The 19023-nt window shown below is 47.4% G+C and overlaps 1 protein-coding gene across 5 annotated transcripts in view; it reads left to right on the top strand.

Annotated features, from left to right (window-relative positions):
- The first annotated feature begins 15498 nt into the window (after positions 1 to 15498).
- Positions 15499 to 19023, top strand: part of LOC136632205 (nicotinamide N-methyltransferase-like) — a 43851-nt gene continuing 40326 nt past the window's right edge. For 2 of the 5 annotated variants that reach the window (XM_066606929.1, XM_066606925.1), the window contains exons 1-2: positions 15507 to 15598; positions 17458 to 17631. In XM_066606929.1, coding sequence (XP_066463026.1) covers positions 17475 to 17631 — 157 coding nt within the window. In that variant the 5' untranslated portion in view covers positions 15507 to 15598; positions 17458 to 17474. Of the gene's footprint in view, positions 15599 to 17457; positions 17632 to 19023 lie in introns of all 5 variants that reach the window. The other 3 variants (XM_066606928.1, XM_066606926.1, XM_066606927.1) reach the window with 3 other exon arrangements.

Below are 19023 nucleotides of genomic sequence, written 5' to 3'. Positions count from 1 at the left end.
TGTTTAGTGCGGCTGGGGGAATCATCACAGATAAGCGTACCCGCCTGTCAACCGACAGTGCCGACAGGCTAACACTCATCAAGATGAACAAAGGCTGGATTTCGCCAGACTTCTCTTCTCCACCAGCGGACAGCAGCGATACGTAAGCAATACGTAGGCTGCACCCGCGGATGGAAGCTACGTTCTCTCTCACCATCCAAAACGGGGACATTTCTGCTTCATCAATCTGTGTCTAATATTCCTCCTCCTCCTCCTGCTACTCCTCCTGAAACCTCACGTAATCACGCTGAACGGGCAATTTTTCTTAGGGCCACAAGGCTCACTCAAATAATTTTTCTAAACAATTTTTAAAAGTTTCAATGCGCTTAAAAGCGTTGGAACTGTAACTTGAACCAATTTTTCGTTACACTGGGCTGCCTCCAGGCCTAGTTACCACTTAAGCCACATTAACCAAAGCGATTAATGGGTTTCACCTGCCCTCTTGGCTGGCCATGGCCAATTTTTGGGATGTACATTAGTACTGTTGATACAGCAATTTTTGTGGGCCCTCGCCTACAGTGTAATCAAATAAATTTTTAGCCCACCTGCATTAAGCACGACATTACTACCTCAGCTGTGTTGGGCAATGCAATGGGATATTTCTATGTACCGCCGGTGGCTTCCTGGCACCCACCCATGCTGTCGGTCCACAGGGAGTTGTAAATGCATCTGTGTCCACTTCTAAAGAACCCCAGTCAGACTGGGGCATGCAGTGTGGGCCGAAGCCCACCTGTATTACGCACGACATTACTACCTCAGCTGTGTTGGGCAATGCAATGGGATATTTCTATGTACCGCCGGTGGCTTCCTGGCACCCACCCATGCTGTGGGTCCACAGGGAGTTTAACCTACATGTGTCCACTTCTAAAGAACCCCAGTCAGACTGGGGCATGCAGTGTGGGCCGAAGCCCACCTGTATTACGCACGACATTACTACCTCAGCTGTGTTGGGCAATGCAATGGGATATTTCTATGTACCGCCGGTGGCTTCCTGGCACCCACCCATGCTGTGGGTCCACAGGGAGTTTAACCTACATGTGTCCACTTCTAAAGAACCCCAGTCAGACTGGGGCATGCAGTGTGGGCCGAAGCTCACCTGTATTACGCACGACATTACTACCTCAGCTGTGTTGGGCAATGCAATGGGATATTTTTGTGTACCGCCGGTGGGTTCCAGGGAGCCACCCATGCTGTAGGTGCACACGGAGTGTAACCTACATGTGTCCACTTGTAAAGAACCCCAGTCTGACTGGGGCATGCAGTGTGGGCCGAAACCCACCTGTATTACGCACGACATTACTACCTCAGCTGTGTTGGGCAATGCAATGGGATATTTCTATGTACCGCCGGTGGCTTCCTGGCACCCACCCATGCTGTGGGTCCACAGGGAGTTTAACCTACATGTGTCCACTTCTAAAGAACCCCAGTCAGACTGGGGCATGCAGTGTGGGCCGAAGCCCACCTGTATTACGCACGACATTACTACCTCAGCTGTGTTGGGCAATGCAATGGGATATTTTTGTGTACCGCCGGTGGGTTCCAGGGAGCCACCCATGCTGTCGGTCGACAGGGACTTCACAATAGGGAGTTGTACCTGCCTGTGTCTATGAATTAAAAAGCCCGGTCTAACTGGGGCATGCAGACACCTTGACAGAATGAATAGTGTGTGGCACATAGGTTCCCCATTGCTATGCCCACGTGTGCAGCTCCTGATGGCGGTGGCACAGGATTCTATTTCTCATTGCTTCTGTACAGCATTGTCGGCTATCGCCCCGCCCCTTTTAAAGAGGGTCGCTGCCTAGCCGTGCCAACCCTGTGCAGTGTGTGCCTGCGGTCCCTCGTCATGGCAGACGCACTTCTAAATAGACATGAGGGTGGTGTGGCATGAGGGCAGCTGAAGGCTGCGCAGGGACACTTTGGTGTGCGCTGTGGGGGGGAGGGGGGGCGGTTGGGCAGCATGTAACCCAGTAGAAGTGGCAGTGGAGTGTCATGCAGGCGGTGATTGTGCTTTGTTGGAGGTAGTGTGGTGCTTAGCAAAGGTATGCCATGCTAATGATGGCTTTTCAGAAGTAAAAGTTGTTGGGAGGGGGGGGGCCCACTCTTGCCGCTATTGTGGCTTAATAGTGGGACCTGTGAACTTGAGATGCAGCCCAACATGTAGCCCCTCGCCTGCCCTATCCGTTGCTGTGTCGTTCCCATCACTTTCTTGAATTGCCCAGATTTTCACACATGAAAACCTTAGCGAGCATCGGCGAAATACAAAAATGTTCTGGTCGCCCATTGACTTCAATGGGGTTCGTTATTCGAAACGAACCCTCGAGCATCACGGGAAGTTCGTTTCGAATAACTAACACCCGAACATTTTGGTGTTCGCTCATCTCTATTAGTTACATATCAGTTATAAGAGACTTGGTACAATTGGATAAAAAGTCCAAGAATAGTACTTAAACATAATCATAAGACTTTATCTAATCTCTCGAGTGAACTGCACAATTTTTTTTAAATTTTTATCTTTACTCTTTGTTATTGAGGGCATCTAACTAGTTCTCCATAATGCAGAAATATCTGAGCATACCTATAGATAATAAGTGTACAGTATACAGTAGCTCATGAGATATATAGGGTGAGAGAAAGTAAGACGTTGTGTGGTCCCTCAGAAGGAAAATAAGGAATAAGAAAAACATTTCTAATAAACACATTTTATATCAGGCTCCCATGCATTCCAATGTTTTTACAATGACCCTGGACAAGAGAGAACGTGTTTACAGACAAAACATCTGTGTCACAATGCAGAATGAATAATTCAGTATGGATAAGTAACTAGTTTAACCAGTTTTTTGTAGTCAGTAATATTAATAATGTTGTAAATTTATATTAGCAATCAATTTACTATTCATTTATCTTATATTGAAATGTACAGATGTCTTGATCAGGGGAGAAGCTATAGAGGGTGCAGAGGTAGGTAGGAGCCAAAGGCTTATTTGTCATGTAAGACACTAGTATTATATATGGCACATCGTGGATGGGGGCACTGTTACAGATTTTGCATTGGTGCTTCAAGTCAATGTAAGGTCAACTTTTTTTGAATTTCATTAAAAGGGGTCATCCAACATTTTAAAAACATTTGCAAATGCTATAAAGTGAAAAATCATCGCCGGAAAAAATCGTGCAATTTTGTAGCCTGTGTGAAAGTGGCCTAAGGGCTTTTACACACTAGCATTTTTCTTAACGCTGCAATATCGCTGCATTTTTTTTCAATGGGATTTTCTAATGTTAAAATTGCATTGCACAAAAATCACAAAAGCACAAAAGACACCCAGCTATACACCTTAGGCTTGATTCACACTAGAGAGCACGATATCAGGGCAAGAAACTCAGCCCGATATGGCGCTTGCCAACATGCATTTTTCATATTGGTACAAGGCGTTTTTAATTCAAAATTGTGAAATTGCGATCCTCAGACGTGCTTCACGTCAAAGCATCGCAATTGCTTTCCATTGATTTCAATGGGAAACAACACATCGCCTCGCATGCACATCGCACGGTATGTGAGTGCCATGCCATGTCTTTTAAGGTCCCATTGAAAACAATGGCTGAGGCATTCTGAGGGAACACTCAAAGATAGGACATGCTGCTATTTTACTTCTCGCAGCATAGAAGTAATATTTGTGCAACTTTTGTGCGTCTCACAACACACAAAACTCATGTAAGATTCTCCTGTGTGTATATGTAGCCTAAGGGCTTAGTCACACGGGCGCATCGGCACCCGTACACGGGCGCCGATGCGCCCGTGTGACTGAACCCTTACTGCAAGAAGAAGACGGCCGTACCTCAAGATGGACGACTCCCCGCAGCGCTGAAGAAAGAACACATGACTGGCAATGAAGTCGCTGCAGAGAGATGTCCGTCTTGAAGTATGGCCATCTTCTTCCCGCCGATGCGCCCGTGTGACTAAGCCCTAAGAGTGAAGCTTTCCCTAAATATATGAGAATGGAAGATCAGTGAGGTGGATTGTCAAAGAAACTTTATTATTAGGGATCTTATAAATGAAATGCAGTATTATATGAGACCTATATGGCAGTATTATGTGGGCTGTTTTATAAGGTACTATTTAGAGATGAGCGAACGTACTCGTCCGAGCTTGATATTCGTGCGAATATTAGGGTGTTCGGGATGCTCGTTACTCGTAACGAGTACCACGCGGTGTTCCGGTTACTTTCAGTTTCCTCTCTGAGACGTTAGCGCGCTTTTCTGGCCAATTGAAAGACAGGGAAGGCATTACAACTTCCCCCTGTGACGTTCAAGCCCTATACCACCCCCCTGCTGTGAGTGGCTGGGAAGATCAGATGTCACCCGAGTATAAAAATCGGCCCCTCCCGCGGCTCGCCACACATGCCTTGTGAGTTAGCTGAGGGACAGTGGTATCGTGCTGGAGCTGCTGTGGGGAGAGCGTTAGGAGTTAGTGTAGGCTTCAAGAACCCCAACGGTCCTTCTTAGGGCCACATCTACGTGTGTGCAGGCTGCTGTTAGCAGTGGATAATTTTTTTTTTTCTCAAAATCGGCAGTGCAGAGCATTGCACCCGGCATTAGGGACAGAAGTGGTGCTTAGGCAGGGAGAGTGTTAGGAGTGAGTGTAGCCTTCAAGAACCTCAACGGTCCTTTCTAGGGCCACATTTAACCGTCTGCAGTACTGTGCTGGCTGCTGTTAGCTGTGTTCCTTTTTTTTTTTTCTCAAAATCGGCGGTGCAGAGCATTGCACCCTGCATTGATACTACAGGCACAGAATTGTGTAGGCAGGGCCACAACACAGTTATCAGTCATTGAATAGGCACAGTGGGCCTATCCTTTTAAACAAAAGGGAAAAAAGTATATTTGCCCTGCCTCTGACAGCCGTCAGGGCTCTGGGTACGTGTGTGCTGCGTGGAGAACGTAAAAAAATCAGACGCAACCAGCTACGGTTGAGTGCAGCCTTGCGCCAATTTCTTTCCTGCCTGGGAAATACCTGCTCTGCCACAGTTAGTAACTCTGCAACAGTAAAGTTCTGTGACAGTTTTGCAGGGCCGCAACACAGTTATTAAAATTATTATTCAGTGAATAGACGCAGTGGGCCTATCCTTTTAAACAAAAGGGAAAAAAGTATATTTGCCCTGCCTCTGACAGCCGTCAGGGCTCTGGGTACGTGTGTGCTGCGTGGAGAACGTAAAAAAATCAGACGCAACCAGCTACGGTTGAGTGCAGCCTTGCGCCAATTTCTTTCCTGCCTGGGAAATACCTGCTCTGCCACAGTTAGTAACTCTGCAACAGTAAAGTTCTGTGACAGTTTTGCAGGGCTGCAACACAGTTATTAAAATTATTATTCAGTGAATAGACGCAGTGGGCCTATCCTTTTAAACAAAAGGGAAAAAAGTATATTTGCCCTGCCTCTGACAGCCGTCAGGGCTCTGGGTACGTGTGTGCTGCGTGGAGAACGTAAAAAAATCAGACGCAACCAGCTACGGTTGAGTGCAGCCTTGCGCCAATTTCTTTCCTGCCTGGGAAATACCTGCTCTGCCACAGTTAGTAACTCTGCAACAGTAAAGTTCTGTGACAGTTTTGCAGGGCCGCAACACAGTTATTAAAATTATTATTCAGTGAATAGACGCAGTGGGCCTATCCTTTTAAACAAAAGGGAAAAAAGTATATTTGCCCTGCCTCTGACAGCCGTCAGGGCTCTGGGTACGTGTGTGCTGCGTGGAGAACGTAAAAAAATCAGACGCAACCAGCTACGGTTGAGTGCAGCCTTGCGCCAATTTCTTTCCTGCCTGGGAAATACCTGCTCTGCCACAGTTAATAACTCTGCAACAGTAAAGTTCTGTGACACTTTTGCAGGGCCGCAACACAGTTATTAAACTTAGTAGTATTCATTGAATACACGCAGTGTGGCTTGTCCTTTGAAAAACAAGGGAAAAAATTGTATTTTGGCTGCAGGCTTGCGCCACTTTCTTTCCTGCCTGGGAAATCAAATCACTGGTAATACACCATGCTGAGGGGTAGGGGTAGGCCTATAGGACGTGGAGGCGGGCGAGGACGCGGAGGCCCAAGTCAGGGTGTGGGCACAGGCCGAGCCAGTGCGGTGGCCAGGGGTAGAGGCAGGCCAGACCGAATAATCCACCAACTGTTTCCCAAAGCGCCCCCTCGCACCATGCCACCTTGCACAGGTCAAGGTGCTCTACGGTGTGGCAGTTTTTCACAGAGACGCCTGACGACCGACGAACAGTGGTGTGCAACCTTTGTCGCGCCGAGATCAGCTGGGGAGGCACCACCAACAGCATGCGCAGGCATATGATGGCCAAGTACCCCACAAGGTGGGACGATGCCCGTTCACCGCCTCCGGTTTGCACCACTGCCTCTCCCCCTGTGCCCCAACCTGCCACTGAGATCCAACCCCCCTCTGAGGACACAGGCACTACCGTCTCCTGGCCTGCACCCACACCCTCACCTCCGCTGTCCTCGGCCCCATCCAGCAATGTCTCTCAGCGTAGCGTTCAGACGTCGCTAGCGCCACAGTTTGAGCGCAAGCGCAAGTACGACGCCACGCACCCGCACGCTCAAGCGTTAAACGTGCACATTGCAAAATTGATCAGCCTAGAGATGCTGCCGTATAGGCTTGTGGAAACGGAGGCTTTCAAAAGCATGATGGCGGCGGCGGCCCCGCGCTACTCGGTTCCCAGTCGCCACTACTTTTCCCGATGTGCCGTCCCAGGCCTGCACGACCACGTCTCCCGCAACATTGTACGCGCCCTCACCAACGCGGTTAATGCCAAGGTCCACTTAACAACAGACACGTGGACAAGCACAGGCGGGCAGGGCCACTATATCTCCCTGACGGCACATTGGGTGAATTTAGTGGAGGCTGGGACAGAGTCAGAGCCTGGGACCGCTCACGTCCTACCCACCCCCAGAATTGCGGGCCCCAGCTCGGTGGTGGTATCTGCGGAGGTGTATGCTTCCTCCACTAAAGCACCCTCCTCCTCCTCCTCCTCCTCCTCTGTCTCGCAATCAAGATGTGTCAGCAGCACGTCGCCAGCAGTCGGTGTAACGCGGCGTGGCAGCACAGCGGTGGGCAAGCGTCAGCAGGCCGTGCTGAAACTACTCAGCTTAGGAGAGAAGAGGCACATGGCCCACGAACTGCTGCAGGGTCTGACAGAGCAGACCGACCGCTGGCTTGCGTCGCTGAGCCTCCAACCGGGCATGGTCGTGTGTGACAACGGCCGTAACCTGGTGGCGGCTCTGCAGCTCGGCAGCCTCACGCACGTGCCATGCCTGGCCCATGTGTTTAATTTGGTGGTTCAGCGCTTTCTGAAAAGCTACCCCCACTTGTCATACCTGCTCGGAAAGGTGCGCCAGCTCTGCGCACATTTCCGCAAATCCCACACGGACGCTGCCAACCTGCGGACACTGCAACATCGGTTTAATCTGCCAGTGCACCGACTGCTGTGCGACGTGCCCACACAGTGGAACTCTACGCTCCACATGTTGGCCAGACTCTATGAGCAGCGTAGAGCTATAGTGGAATACCAACTCCAACTTGCGCGGCGCAGTGTGAGTCAGCCTCCTCAATTATTTACAGAAGAGTGGCCCTGGTTGGCAGCCATCTGCCAGGTCCTTGGAAAATTTGAGGAGTCTACCCAGGTGGTGAGCGGCGATGCTGCAATCATTAGCGTCACCATTCCTCTGCTATGCATCTTGAGAAGTTCCCTGCAAAGCATAAAGGCAGACGCTTTGCGCTCGGAAACAGAGCCGGGGGAAGACAGTATGCCGCTGGATAGTCAGAGCACCCTCCTGTCTATATCTCAGCGCGTTCAGGAGGAGGAGGAGGAGCATGAGGAGGATGAGGAGGAGGGGGAAGAGACAGCTTGGCCCACTGCTGACGGTACCCATGCTGCTTGCCTGTCATCATTTCAGCGTGTATGGCCAGAGGAGGAGGAGGAGGAGGAGGATCCTGAAAGTGATCTTCCTAGTGAGGACAGCCATGTGTTGCGTACAGGTACCCTGGCACACATGGCTGACTTCATGTTAGGATGGCTCTCTCGTGACCCTCGCGTTACACGCATTCTGGCCACTACGGATTACTGGTTGTACACACTGCTTGACCCACGGTATAAGGAGAGCCTTTGCACTCTCATTCCCGAAGAGGAAAGGGGTTCGAGAATGATGCTATACCACAGGGCGCTGGTGGACAAACTGATGGTAAACTTCCCATCCGACAGCGCTAGTGGCAGAAGGCGCAGTTCCGAGGGCCAGGTAGCAGGGGAGGCGCAGAGATCGAGCAGCATGTACAGCGCAGGCAGGGGAACATTCTCCAAGGCCTTTGCCAGCTTTATGGCTCCCCAGCAAGACTGTGTCACCGCTCCCCAGTCACGGCTGAGTCGGCGGGAGCACTGTAAAAGGATGGTGAGGGAGTACGTAGCCGATCGCACGACCATCCTCCGTGACGCCTCTGCCCGCTACAACTACTGGGTGTCGAAGCTGGACACGTGGCCTGAACTCGCGCTGTATGCCCTGGAGGTGCTTGCTTGTCCTGCGGCTAGCGTCTTGTCAGAGAGTGTGTTTAGTGTGGCTGGGGGAATCATCACGCATAAGCGTACCCACCTGTCAACCGACAGTGCCGACAGGCTTACACTCGTCAAGATGAACAAAGCCTGGATTTCCCCAGACTTCTCTTCTGCACCAGCGGACAGCAGCGATACCTAAGCAATACGTAGGCTGCACCCGCGGATGGAAGCATCGTTCTCTCTCACCATCCAAAACGGGGACATTTCTGCTTCATCAATCTGTGTATAATATTCCTCCTCCTCCTCCTCCTGCTCCTCCTCCTGAAACCTCACGTAATCACGCCGAACGGGAAATTTTTCTTAGGGCCACAAGGCTCACTTTTTTCTAAAACTATAATTTTTCTAAACAATTTTTATACGTTTCAATGCTCTTAAAAGCGTTGAAAGTTTAACTTGAACCAATTTTTCGTTAAACTGGGCTGCCTCCAGGCCTAGTTACCACTTAAGCCACATTAACCAAAGCGATTAATAGGTTTCACCTGCCCTCTTGGTTGGGCATGGGCAATTTTTCTGAGGTACATTAGTACTGTTGGTACACCAATTTTTGTGGGCCCTCGCCTACAGTGTAATCCAATTAATTTTTTGCCCACCTGCATTACAGCTGACGTTACATCAGCTGTGTTGGGCACTGCAATGGGATATATTTATGTACCGCCGGTGGGTTCCAGGGAGCCACCCATGCCGTGGGTCCACACGGAGTTGTAACTACATGTGTCCACTTCTAAAGAGCCCCAGTCTGACTGGGGCATGCAGTGTGGGCCGAAGCCCACTTGCATTAAACATGACATTACCTCAGCTGTGATGGGCAATGCAATGGGATATATTTATGTACCGCCGGTGGCTTCCTGGCACCCACCCATGCTGTGGGTCCACAGGGAATTATAAATGCATCTGTTTCCACTTGTAAAGAACCCCAGTCTGACTGGGGCATGCAGTGTGGGCCGAAGCCCACCTGCATTAAGCACGACATTACTACCTCAGCTGTGTTGGGCAATGCAATGGGATATTTTAGTGTATCGCCGGTGGGTTCCAGGGAGCCACCCATGCTGTAGGTGCACACGGAGTTTAACCTACATCTGTCCACTTGTAAAGAACCCCAGTCAGACTGGGGCATGCAGTGTGAGCCGAAGCCCACCTGCATTAAGCACGACATTACTACCTCAGCTGTGTTGGGCACTGCAATGGGATATTTCTATGTACCGCCGGTGGCTTCCTGGCACCCACCCATGCTGTGGGTCCACAGGGAATTATAAATGCATCTGTTTCCACTTGTAAAGAACCCCAGTCTGACTGGGGCATGCAGTGTGGGGCGAAGCCCACCTGCATTAAGCACGACATTACTACCTCAGCTGTGTTGGGCAATGCAATGGGATATTTTAGTGTATCGCCGGTGGGTTCCAGGGAGCCACCCATGCTGTAGGTGCACACGGAGTTTAACCTACATCTGTCCACTTGTAAAGAACCCCAGTCAGACTGGGGCATGCAGTGTGGGCCGAAGCCCACCTGCATTAAGCATGACATTACTACCTCAGCTGTGTTGGGCACTGCAATGGGATATTTCTATGTACCGCCGGTGGCTTCCTGCTCCCACCCATGCTGTGGGTCCACAGGGAATTATAAATGCATCTGTTTCCACTTGTAAAGAACCCCAGTCTGACTGGGGCATGCAGTGTGGGCTGAAGCCCACCTGCATTAAGCACGACATTACTACCTCAGCTGTGTTGGGCAATGCAATGGGATATTTTTGTGTATCGCCGGTGGGTTCCAGGGAGCCACCCATGCTGTTGGTCGACAGGGACTTCACAATAGGGAGTTGTACCTGCCTGTGTCTATGAATTAAAAAGCCCGGTCTGACTGGGGCATGCAGAGACACCTTGACAGAATGAATAGTGTGTGGCACATAGGTTCCCCATTGCTATGCCCACGTGTGCAGCTCCTGATGGCGGTGGCACAGGATTCTATTTCTCATTGCTTCTGTACAGCAGTGTGGGCTATCGCCCCGCCCCTTTTAAAGAGGGTCACTGCCTAGCCGTGCCAACCTCTGCAGTGTGTGCCTGCGGTTCCTCCTCATGGCAGACGCACTTCTAAATAGACATGAGGGTGGTGTGGCATTAGGGCAGCTATAGGCTGCGCAGGGACACTTTGGTGTGCGCTGTGGGGGGGAGGGGGGGGCGGTTGGGCAGCATGTAACCCAGGAGAAGTGGCAGTGGAGTGTCATGCAGTCAGTGATTGTGCTTTGTTGAAGGTAGTGTGGTGCTTAGCTAAGGTATGCCATGCTAATGAGAGCTTTTCAGAAGTAAAGGTTTTTGGGAGGGGGGCCCACTCTTGCCGCTATTGTGGCTTAATAGTGGGACCTGTGAACTTGAGATGCAGCCCAACATGTAGCCCCTCGCCTGCCCTATCCGTTGCTGTGTCGTTCCCATCACTTTCTTGAATTGCCCAGATTTTCACACATGGAAACCTTAGCGAGCATCGGCGAAATACAAAAATGCTCGGGTCGCCCATTGACTTCAATGGGGTTTGTTACTCGAAACGAACCCTCGAACATCGCGAAAAGTTCGTCCCGAGTAACGAGCACCCGAGCATTTTGGTGCTCGCTCATCTCTAGTACTATTCAATCTGAATATTATTTAGGCAGTGGATGGCAGATTTATGTTACTATATATGGAAATACTATTTTGACACTTTATAGCAGTATTATGTAGGCTATTTTTGCAGTAAGATGTAGTCAATACATGGGAGTATTACTTAGGCAATATAAGGCTTCTTTCACACGAGCGCATATCGGCCGGCTGTTTTCACAGCCAGCCGTTATACGCTATGTTGTTAGTGAAAAATCTGGTGAACGGGCACACAAATCAAACGTTTGTGTGCCCATTCATATGGCCTGGTGAGGCCGGCGCAATTGCGCCGAGCTCACCAGGCCATCGCCCATTTCCCCTCCCTCCCCTTCGCAGGCTCACTTGTCGTTCCTCCCTGCTCGTTTTGTGCAATGGGAGGTGACAGGGGCAGCTAAGCACCAGTCCGCCCCGCCTCCTCCTATTGATGGCTATGGAAAAGGGACAGAGAGGGCGGACACTTAGCTCCAGCAACATCCCGCCCCTTGTCCAAACCCATCAATGGGAGGAGGAAGGGCAGACCGGTGCTTAGCCCCCCTTTCCCCTCCCATTGCACAGAACAAGCTGGGAGGAACGACAGGTGAGCCTGCACAGGAGGAGGAGAACAGAGGGAGGGAGTTTAGCAGCCACACTGCTTAACTCCCTCCCACCTACGGCCACTACCATGGGCTCCCATAGGAGCCCATGCAGCGGCCAGCGTATTCTCGGCCCAAAAGATAGTTCCAGGACTATCTTTTGGGCTCGACATAAAAACGCCCTGCATTATATTGGCTTGCCCGGGCGGTTTTAAATCTCAGAAAAACGCCCATATGATCTAATGCATTGGAAATCAATGCATCAGATCACACCACATATCAGATGGTCGTTTTCACAGCTGGACGATATACGCTACGTTGTTAGTGAAAAATCTGGTGAACAGGCGCACAAATCAAATGTTTGTACGCACGTTCATATGGCCTGGTGAGGCTGGCGCAAATGTGCCGAGCTCACTAGGCCATCGCCCATTTCGCCTCCCTCCCCATCGCAGGCTCACCTGTCATTCCTCCCTGCTCATTCTGTGCAATTGAAGGGGGTGGGGCGGAGCTAAGCACCAGTCCGCCCCTCCTCCTCCTATTGATGGCTATGGAAAAGGGGCGGGAAGAGGGCAGACACTTAGCTCCACCAACATCCCACCCCTTGTCAATAGCCATCAATGGGAGGAGGCAGGGTAGACCGGTGGTTAGCCCCCCCTCCCTGTCCCGCCTCCTCCCATTGCAGATGAGCGTGATATTGGGGCAGAAAACTCCTCACATTGCTTCTGTGAAATTTTGATCCTCCAGCTCTTGCTTGATCAAAGAGTCACAAGTGTTTCCCATTGATTTCACTGGGAAACATCACCAGATCGTACAGCATGCGAGTGCCATGTGATGCTTTTAAAGGTCGCATTGAAAACATAAAGTTTGCTGCAATTTTTTCCCTGCTCATGTGAATAAGTCCATTCAAAAGAACAGAGTTCATAGTCATGCAAGTTTTGTGCTTCTCACAATGTCCACAACTTGCGTGAGATTCTTGCCTGTGTCAGTGTAGCCTTAAATGAAATTAAAAACTGATTTTACAAGTTTCCAAAAAATAAAACTTATCATATCTAGGATACATGAAAGTCAATCAAGCACTTGTGTTATCAAATATGTATTGAAATGTAACACACTTTACAACTTAGTAAATAATTTACATTTTCTTGGAATGAAATGGAAGGGAGAGGGATATAGTGTATAATAGGATATTGATAGTCATGTGGCTGGACATATCTAATTTTTCATTGGTGTACTACCTCATTTTGTTCAGGGGCTAGGTGGGTCTATGATCTTGTGCATAAGGTCTTGTGCTTAAAGTGTTAGGTTGTGCTTCTGGAGCCTGCAGTACTATGGGTTTCCAGGGGCCCATTTTCACAGGTGTGGGATGTTTGGGTGTGGGGTTCTCCAGACAGCCAATCACCACTTTGGCACTTTGGATTGTCTGCGTGGAAATTGTCTGGGTGGCTTGAACTGCAGTTCTCCGCGCAGAGTCTGCAATTCAAATGTGCCCATGGACACTGGGCCTTAGAGTACAATCCTGAGCGTCCTGCTTCTTTTTGTTAGACCTTATCCACATTGAAAGAAACTGCTGGCCCAAAATAGGAAGAGAATGATGCTCTAGTTGTTCCAGTTAGGTTTAAAATTAACTAACATACCCAAGTCGTTTTCCATGTCAGGTTTTCATCCACTTATACCTATATACTGCCTTCTTTCATGCTAACTACATTACACAGTCTTGTATCATTTTCAATTATTGATACTTTACTGTGCAATCTTTCTACGAGGTCAATAATAAACATATTAAAAAGAATATTGTCTAATACTGACCCCAGTGGTACACCAATAGTGATGACCCAATCAGAGTATGTACCGTTAACACCCACCCTCTACATTCTATCATTAAGCCAGTTACTTACTCACTTACACACATTCTCACCCAGACCAAGCATTCTCCTTTTAACCCATTCCCGCTGCAGGGCGTAAGTTTACGTCCTGGGAGCGGGGTACTTCCCGCAACAGGGCGTAAACTTACGTCCTGGAGATAGCGCGGGATCACATATGATCCAGCGCTATCCCGCAGCGGGAGCCGGCTGTCAGTCACAGCCGGCGTCTCGCTGCAGCAGCGGGGGGACATCGGAGATGCGCCCGCCACTTTTAACCCCTTCTCTGCCGCGATCTAAGTAGATCGCGGCAGGGGAAGAGTTCACAGCGGGAGCGCGGCTCCCTCTGTGTCTCCGGCCGGAACTCGCGATGTCATCGCGAGAGCCCGGCCTGTCACCATGGCAACAGGATGCCAGACACTGGCGTCCTGTATTGCCTATGCCTGAGATCGCTGTATGAGCGATAAGGCATGGGAGAGCAGTAGCTCTGCCATGGCTTATGACAGCGATCATCAGGGCAGTGATTAAAGTCCCTCAGAGGGACACAAACAGTGTAAAAAAAAGAAAGATTTAAAAAATGAATTAAAAAAAATGTAAAAAAAAAGAGTAAAAAAACCATTTTTTATGCTTTTTCTCAGATTAGCATAAAAAAAGGTAAAAAAAAAATAAAACCCCACATATTTGGTATTGTCGCGTCCGTAACGATGGGTACAATAAGTTGCACATGCTTTTGACTGTGCACCGAAAAAAACCGCTAAAAAAAAAGCTAAAAAACTGAGGCAAAATGCTCATTTTTAGCATTTTGCCTCACTAAAAACGCAATAAAAGTGATCAAAAAAGTCGTATGTACGCCAAAATGGTGCCAATAAAATCTACAGCTCGTCTCGCAAAAAACAAGCCCTCATAGAGCTCTGTACATTAAAAAATAAAAAAGTTACGTGACTTTGAATGCAGCAATTTAGAATAGAAAAAAGATTTCCAAAAAAAAGGGTTTTTACTGCAGAAAAGTGGGAAAACCTAAAAAAAATGTTAGAATTTTGGTATCGTTGTAACCGTACCGGTCTGCAGAAAAAATGGAAAGTCTCATTTATGCTGCATGATTAACGGTGTAAAAAAAAAATTAAAAAATCTATGGCAGAATTGATGCGTTTTCTCTCTCTGCTATCATTAAAAAAAAAAATTAAAAATTTACAATATAGTCTATGTACCCAAAATTGGCATCGATAAAAACTACAGTTCGCCACGCAAAAAACAAGCCCTCATACAGCCGCGTCCACGGAAAAATAAAAAACTTATGGCTTTTGAAAAATGGAGATGGAAAAATACCAAAAAATTGCTTGGTCCTCAACGCCAAAATAGGCCATGTCATGAAGGGGTTAATATACCAATCTTTTATGCAGCAAAGTATCAAACAATTTGGAAAAATTGAGATGTACTCTATCCAATGACTCTCCACAGTCAAGTCTAGAATTTACCTCCTTGTTTAAATAGTTTGTAACTCATGTTTTGCTCATGGGAGCTTCTAGAACTTTTTTGAGAAAGCTCCTGGGCAATTATTACATCTTTCCTTCATGTAATTTGGCCATCAAAAGTATCTATGGACAAAAGGAATACATGAAATCTGATGCATATACTATTCGGCATTGGAATGCAAATGATCATCATTTCAAAACTTTCAGAAAGACAAATATATTTTAAAGAATCCTTTGATGGTAATGATGATGAAGCAGGTTTTTCTGGCATGGGCTGTGCAGCACTAAAGGCGTTAACTGAATCTACAAGCAAGTTGTAAGGTTTTTTTATTACACCAGAGTTAGAAAGGAGGATTCTTACAAGCTTCAGGTTACAAAGTAAAACTTATTTAGCTATGGTCATTCACAAGCAATAAATCAGAAGCTGAGGAGGTAAGCAAGGTAAAGATTTGATCACTTATTCAGCACTATGTGTAAAAGTTATGACACTTGTAGCCAAAGTGAACTTTATTACATATAATATATTATAATATAATATAGTAGCATTGTATAATATAGTATTAAATAATATAGTTATATATTGTATTATAAAATGTAGCAATATATTATTTATAGTAGCACTTGATGTAACTTTAAGAGTTGTTCACAACAGGTTTTTAATGTATGTTTAGCGCATATGTTAAACATACATGATAAAATAGATGAAAAAAACGTATATGAAACCTATGTAATTTTAGGAATGTGTATTTTTTAGCATATGTGTTAAACAAATAGTCAAATGTGTTCAAATGTCTGCTTTTACATTAAAAGACATACTCTTTTACTTAAAAAGTGTACAGAATAGGCGATTCTAAGCATTTTTGCAATAGGTTTTATTAGCTTATTCTGTACATTTGATCAAAACTTCACTTCAACTATGCAACTAGGTGAAAAAATGTCTGAGAGGTCTGTTTCTAGCTAGCTACTGTAACTGCATAATTGAAGAGGGCATAGCTGTTCCCATACAACACTTTATTAATGGCTGCTTTTTATTTCATCAATTTACATCCCCCTTACACTATAGCTTATTTTTATAAACCTCCTGTCACCTGTCCCCGATGCTTTGTATTCGTCTCCTACTTCCTATCATTTGTGAGGAGAAGTATACTGTGCGCCAGACTTGTTCTCCCCCTCACAGCAGCCATTCTTCACCAGACTGGATGCACTGTCAGGGTGTCACTGCTTCGGGTGTACAATATTGTATATTGTACATTGGGAATATAAATTGATAACAACCTTTGACACCCTGAATACTGGGTTAAATTATTCCCCAGGATTTATGCGTGAATGGGAAGTGTGAGATATTTATTGCACAGATAAGACCCCCATCAACAGTAATTCAGGGACCATAAACTTTCACTCCCTTATCAGTGTTTAGTTAAAAATGTTTGTGCACCTCTTGTAGCATTTCTAGCCTGACAACCTCCCCACCCCCCAACAGTAATTTAGGGACCATAAAACTTTCACTCCCTTATCAGTGTTTAGCTAAAAATGTTTGTGCACCTCTTGTAGCATTTCTAACCTGCCCGACCATTCCCTCCCCCAACAGTAATTTAGGGACCATAAAACTCTCACTCTGCTATCAGTGCCTAGACAAAAAAAGTTTGTTTGCTGTTGCAGAATTCCTTTTAATCACATCCATATCTGTGCCTTGTCATAAGTATGTATGTTATAAGTGTGTATAAATATCCATGCCTCTTCAGATCCAATCCATTAAGCCTGAAGAAGTACCCTGCGTTGGTTCGGAAGCTCGCTATTATTACATCATGTATTTTTGTTAGCCATTAAAAGGTATCATATCTACAAGATTACGTCGTTTCTCTTGCTGAGAACAATCACATATTGTATGTTGCAACTTTATGCACTGATACTAGGAAAGGGAAAAGCTGTCAGCTGCACAGAACGGCTTCTTCTCACAGAGTGCATGGGAACACACGACAGGGAGCAGGAGACTAATACAAAGCACTGGGGACAGATGGCAGGAGACAGGAACTTTATAAAACTAAGCTGTAGTGGAAAAGAGTATAAAAAGCATCAATTAATAAACTGATACATGGGAATAGCTGTACCTGCTCTGGAGAAGACTGGAGAGCCCTCTTCAGTTATGCAGTGTCAGTAGCTACCTCAAGATGGATTTCTAATCCCTGTTGTCACCTAGTTGAAGAGGGGATTTGTACAAAAAATGTACAGAATAGGCTGATAAAAACTATTGCAAAAGTGCAGCCACTCCTTACAGCTACAAAATAAATTCATTTTTTTAGCAGGTTTGTGACAAAACATGGAGGTCGTGTCTACCTCAAATAACCACGTTTATGACAATCGCTTCGATGCAAGGAAATATTTGGATTTTTTTTATAAAATGGATCCTAAAACCCAGAAAGTTGATGAAGAATCAAAGTTTTCGCTGACGTTTCTGAGTAATCTTTTCTCCTCAGGTATGTAAGAATCATGTAAAGATGTTCTCTTCACCGAATATGTTATGAGTAGAGATGAGCGAGCACCAAAATGCTCGGGAGCTCGTTACTCGGGACGAAATTATCGCGATGCTCGAGGGTTCGTTTCGAGTAACGAACCCCATTGAAGTCAATGGGCGACTCGAACATTTTGGTATATCGCCGATGCTCGCTAAGGTTTTCATTTGTGAAAATCTGGGCAATTCAAGAAAGTGATGGGAACGACACAGCAACGGATAGGGCAGGTGAGGGGCTACATGTTGGGCTGCATCTCAAGTTCCCAGGTCCCACTATTAAGCCACAATAGCGGCAAGAGAGGGCCCCCCCAACAACTTTTACTTCTGAAAAGCCCTCATTAGCAATGCATACCTTAGCTAAGCACCACACTACCTCCAACAAAGCACAATCACTGCCTGCATGACACTCCGCTGCCACTTCTCCTGGGTTACATGCTGACCAACCCCCCCCCCCCCTTCGCACGACCCAGTGTCCACAGCGCACACCAAACTGTCCCTGCCCAGCCTTCAGCTGCCCTCATGCCACGCCACACTCATGTCTATTTATAAGTGCGTCCGCCATGAGGAGGAACCGCAGGCACACACTGCAGAGGGTTGGCACGGCTAGGCAGCGATCCTCTTTAAAAGGGGCAGGGCGATAGCCCACAATGCTGTACAGAAGCAATGAGAAATCCAATCCTGTGCCACCTCCATCTGGAGCTGCACACGTGGGCATAGCAATGGGGAACCTATGTGCCACACACTATTCATTCTGTCAAGGTGTCTGCATGCCCCAGTCAGACCGCGGTTTTTTATAAATAGTCACAGGCAGGTACAACTCCGCAATGGGAATTCCGTGTGCACCCACAGCATGGGTGGCTCCCTGGAACCCACCGGCGGTACATAAATATATCCCATTGCAGTGCCCATCACAGCTGAGGTAATGTCGTGCTTAATGCAGGTGGGCTTCGGCCCACACTGCATGCCCCAGTCAGACTGGGGTTCTTTAGAAGTTGACACATGCAGTTACAACTCCCTGTGGACCGACAGCATGGGTGGGTGCCAGGAAGCCACCGGCGGTACATAAATATATACCATTGCAGTGCCCAACACAGCTGATGTAACGTCAGCTGTAATGCAGGTGGGCTAAAAATTAATTTGATTACACTGTAGGCGAGGGCCCCCAAAAATTGGTGTACCAACAGTACTAATGTACCTCAGAAAAATTGCCCATGCCCAACCAAGAGGGCAGGTGAAACTCATTAATCGCTTTGGTTAATTTGGCTTAATTGGTAACTAGGCCTGGAGGCAGCCCAGTTAAAAGAAAAATTGGTTGAGGTGAAAGTTTCAACGCTTTAATGAGCATTGAAACGTATAA

Source organism: Eleutherodactylus coqui, chromosome 6 (assembly GCF_035609145.1).
Source record: "Eleutherodactylus coqui strain aEleCoq1 chromosome 6, aEleCoq1.hap1, whole genome shotgun sequence".
NCBI lineage: Eukaryota > Metazoa > Chordata > Amphibia > Anura > Eleutherodactylidae > Eleutherodactylus > Eleutherodactylus coqui.
Note: the sequence above shows the minus strand (reverse complement) of the source record. Positions and strands in the feature narration are given on the sequence as shown.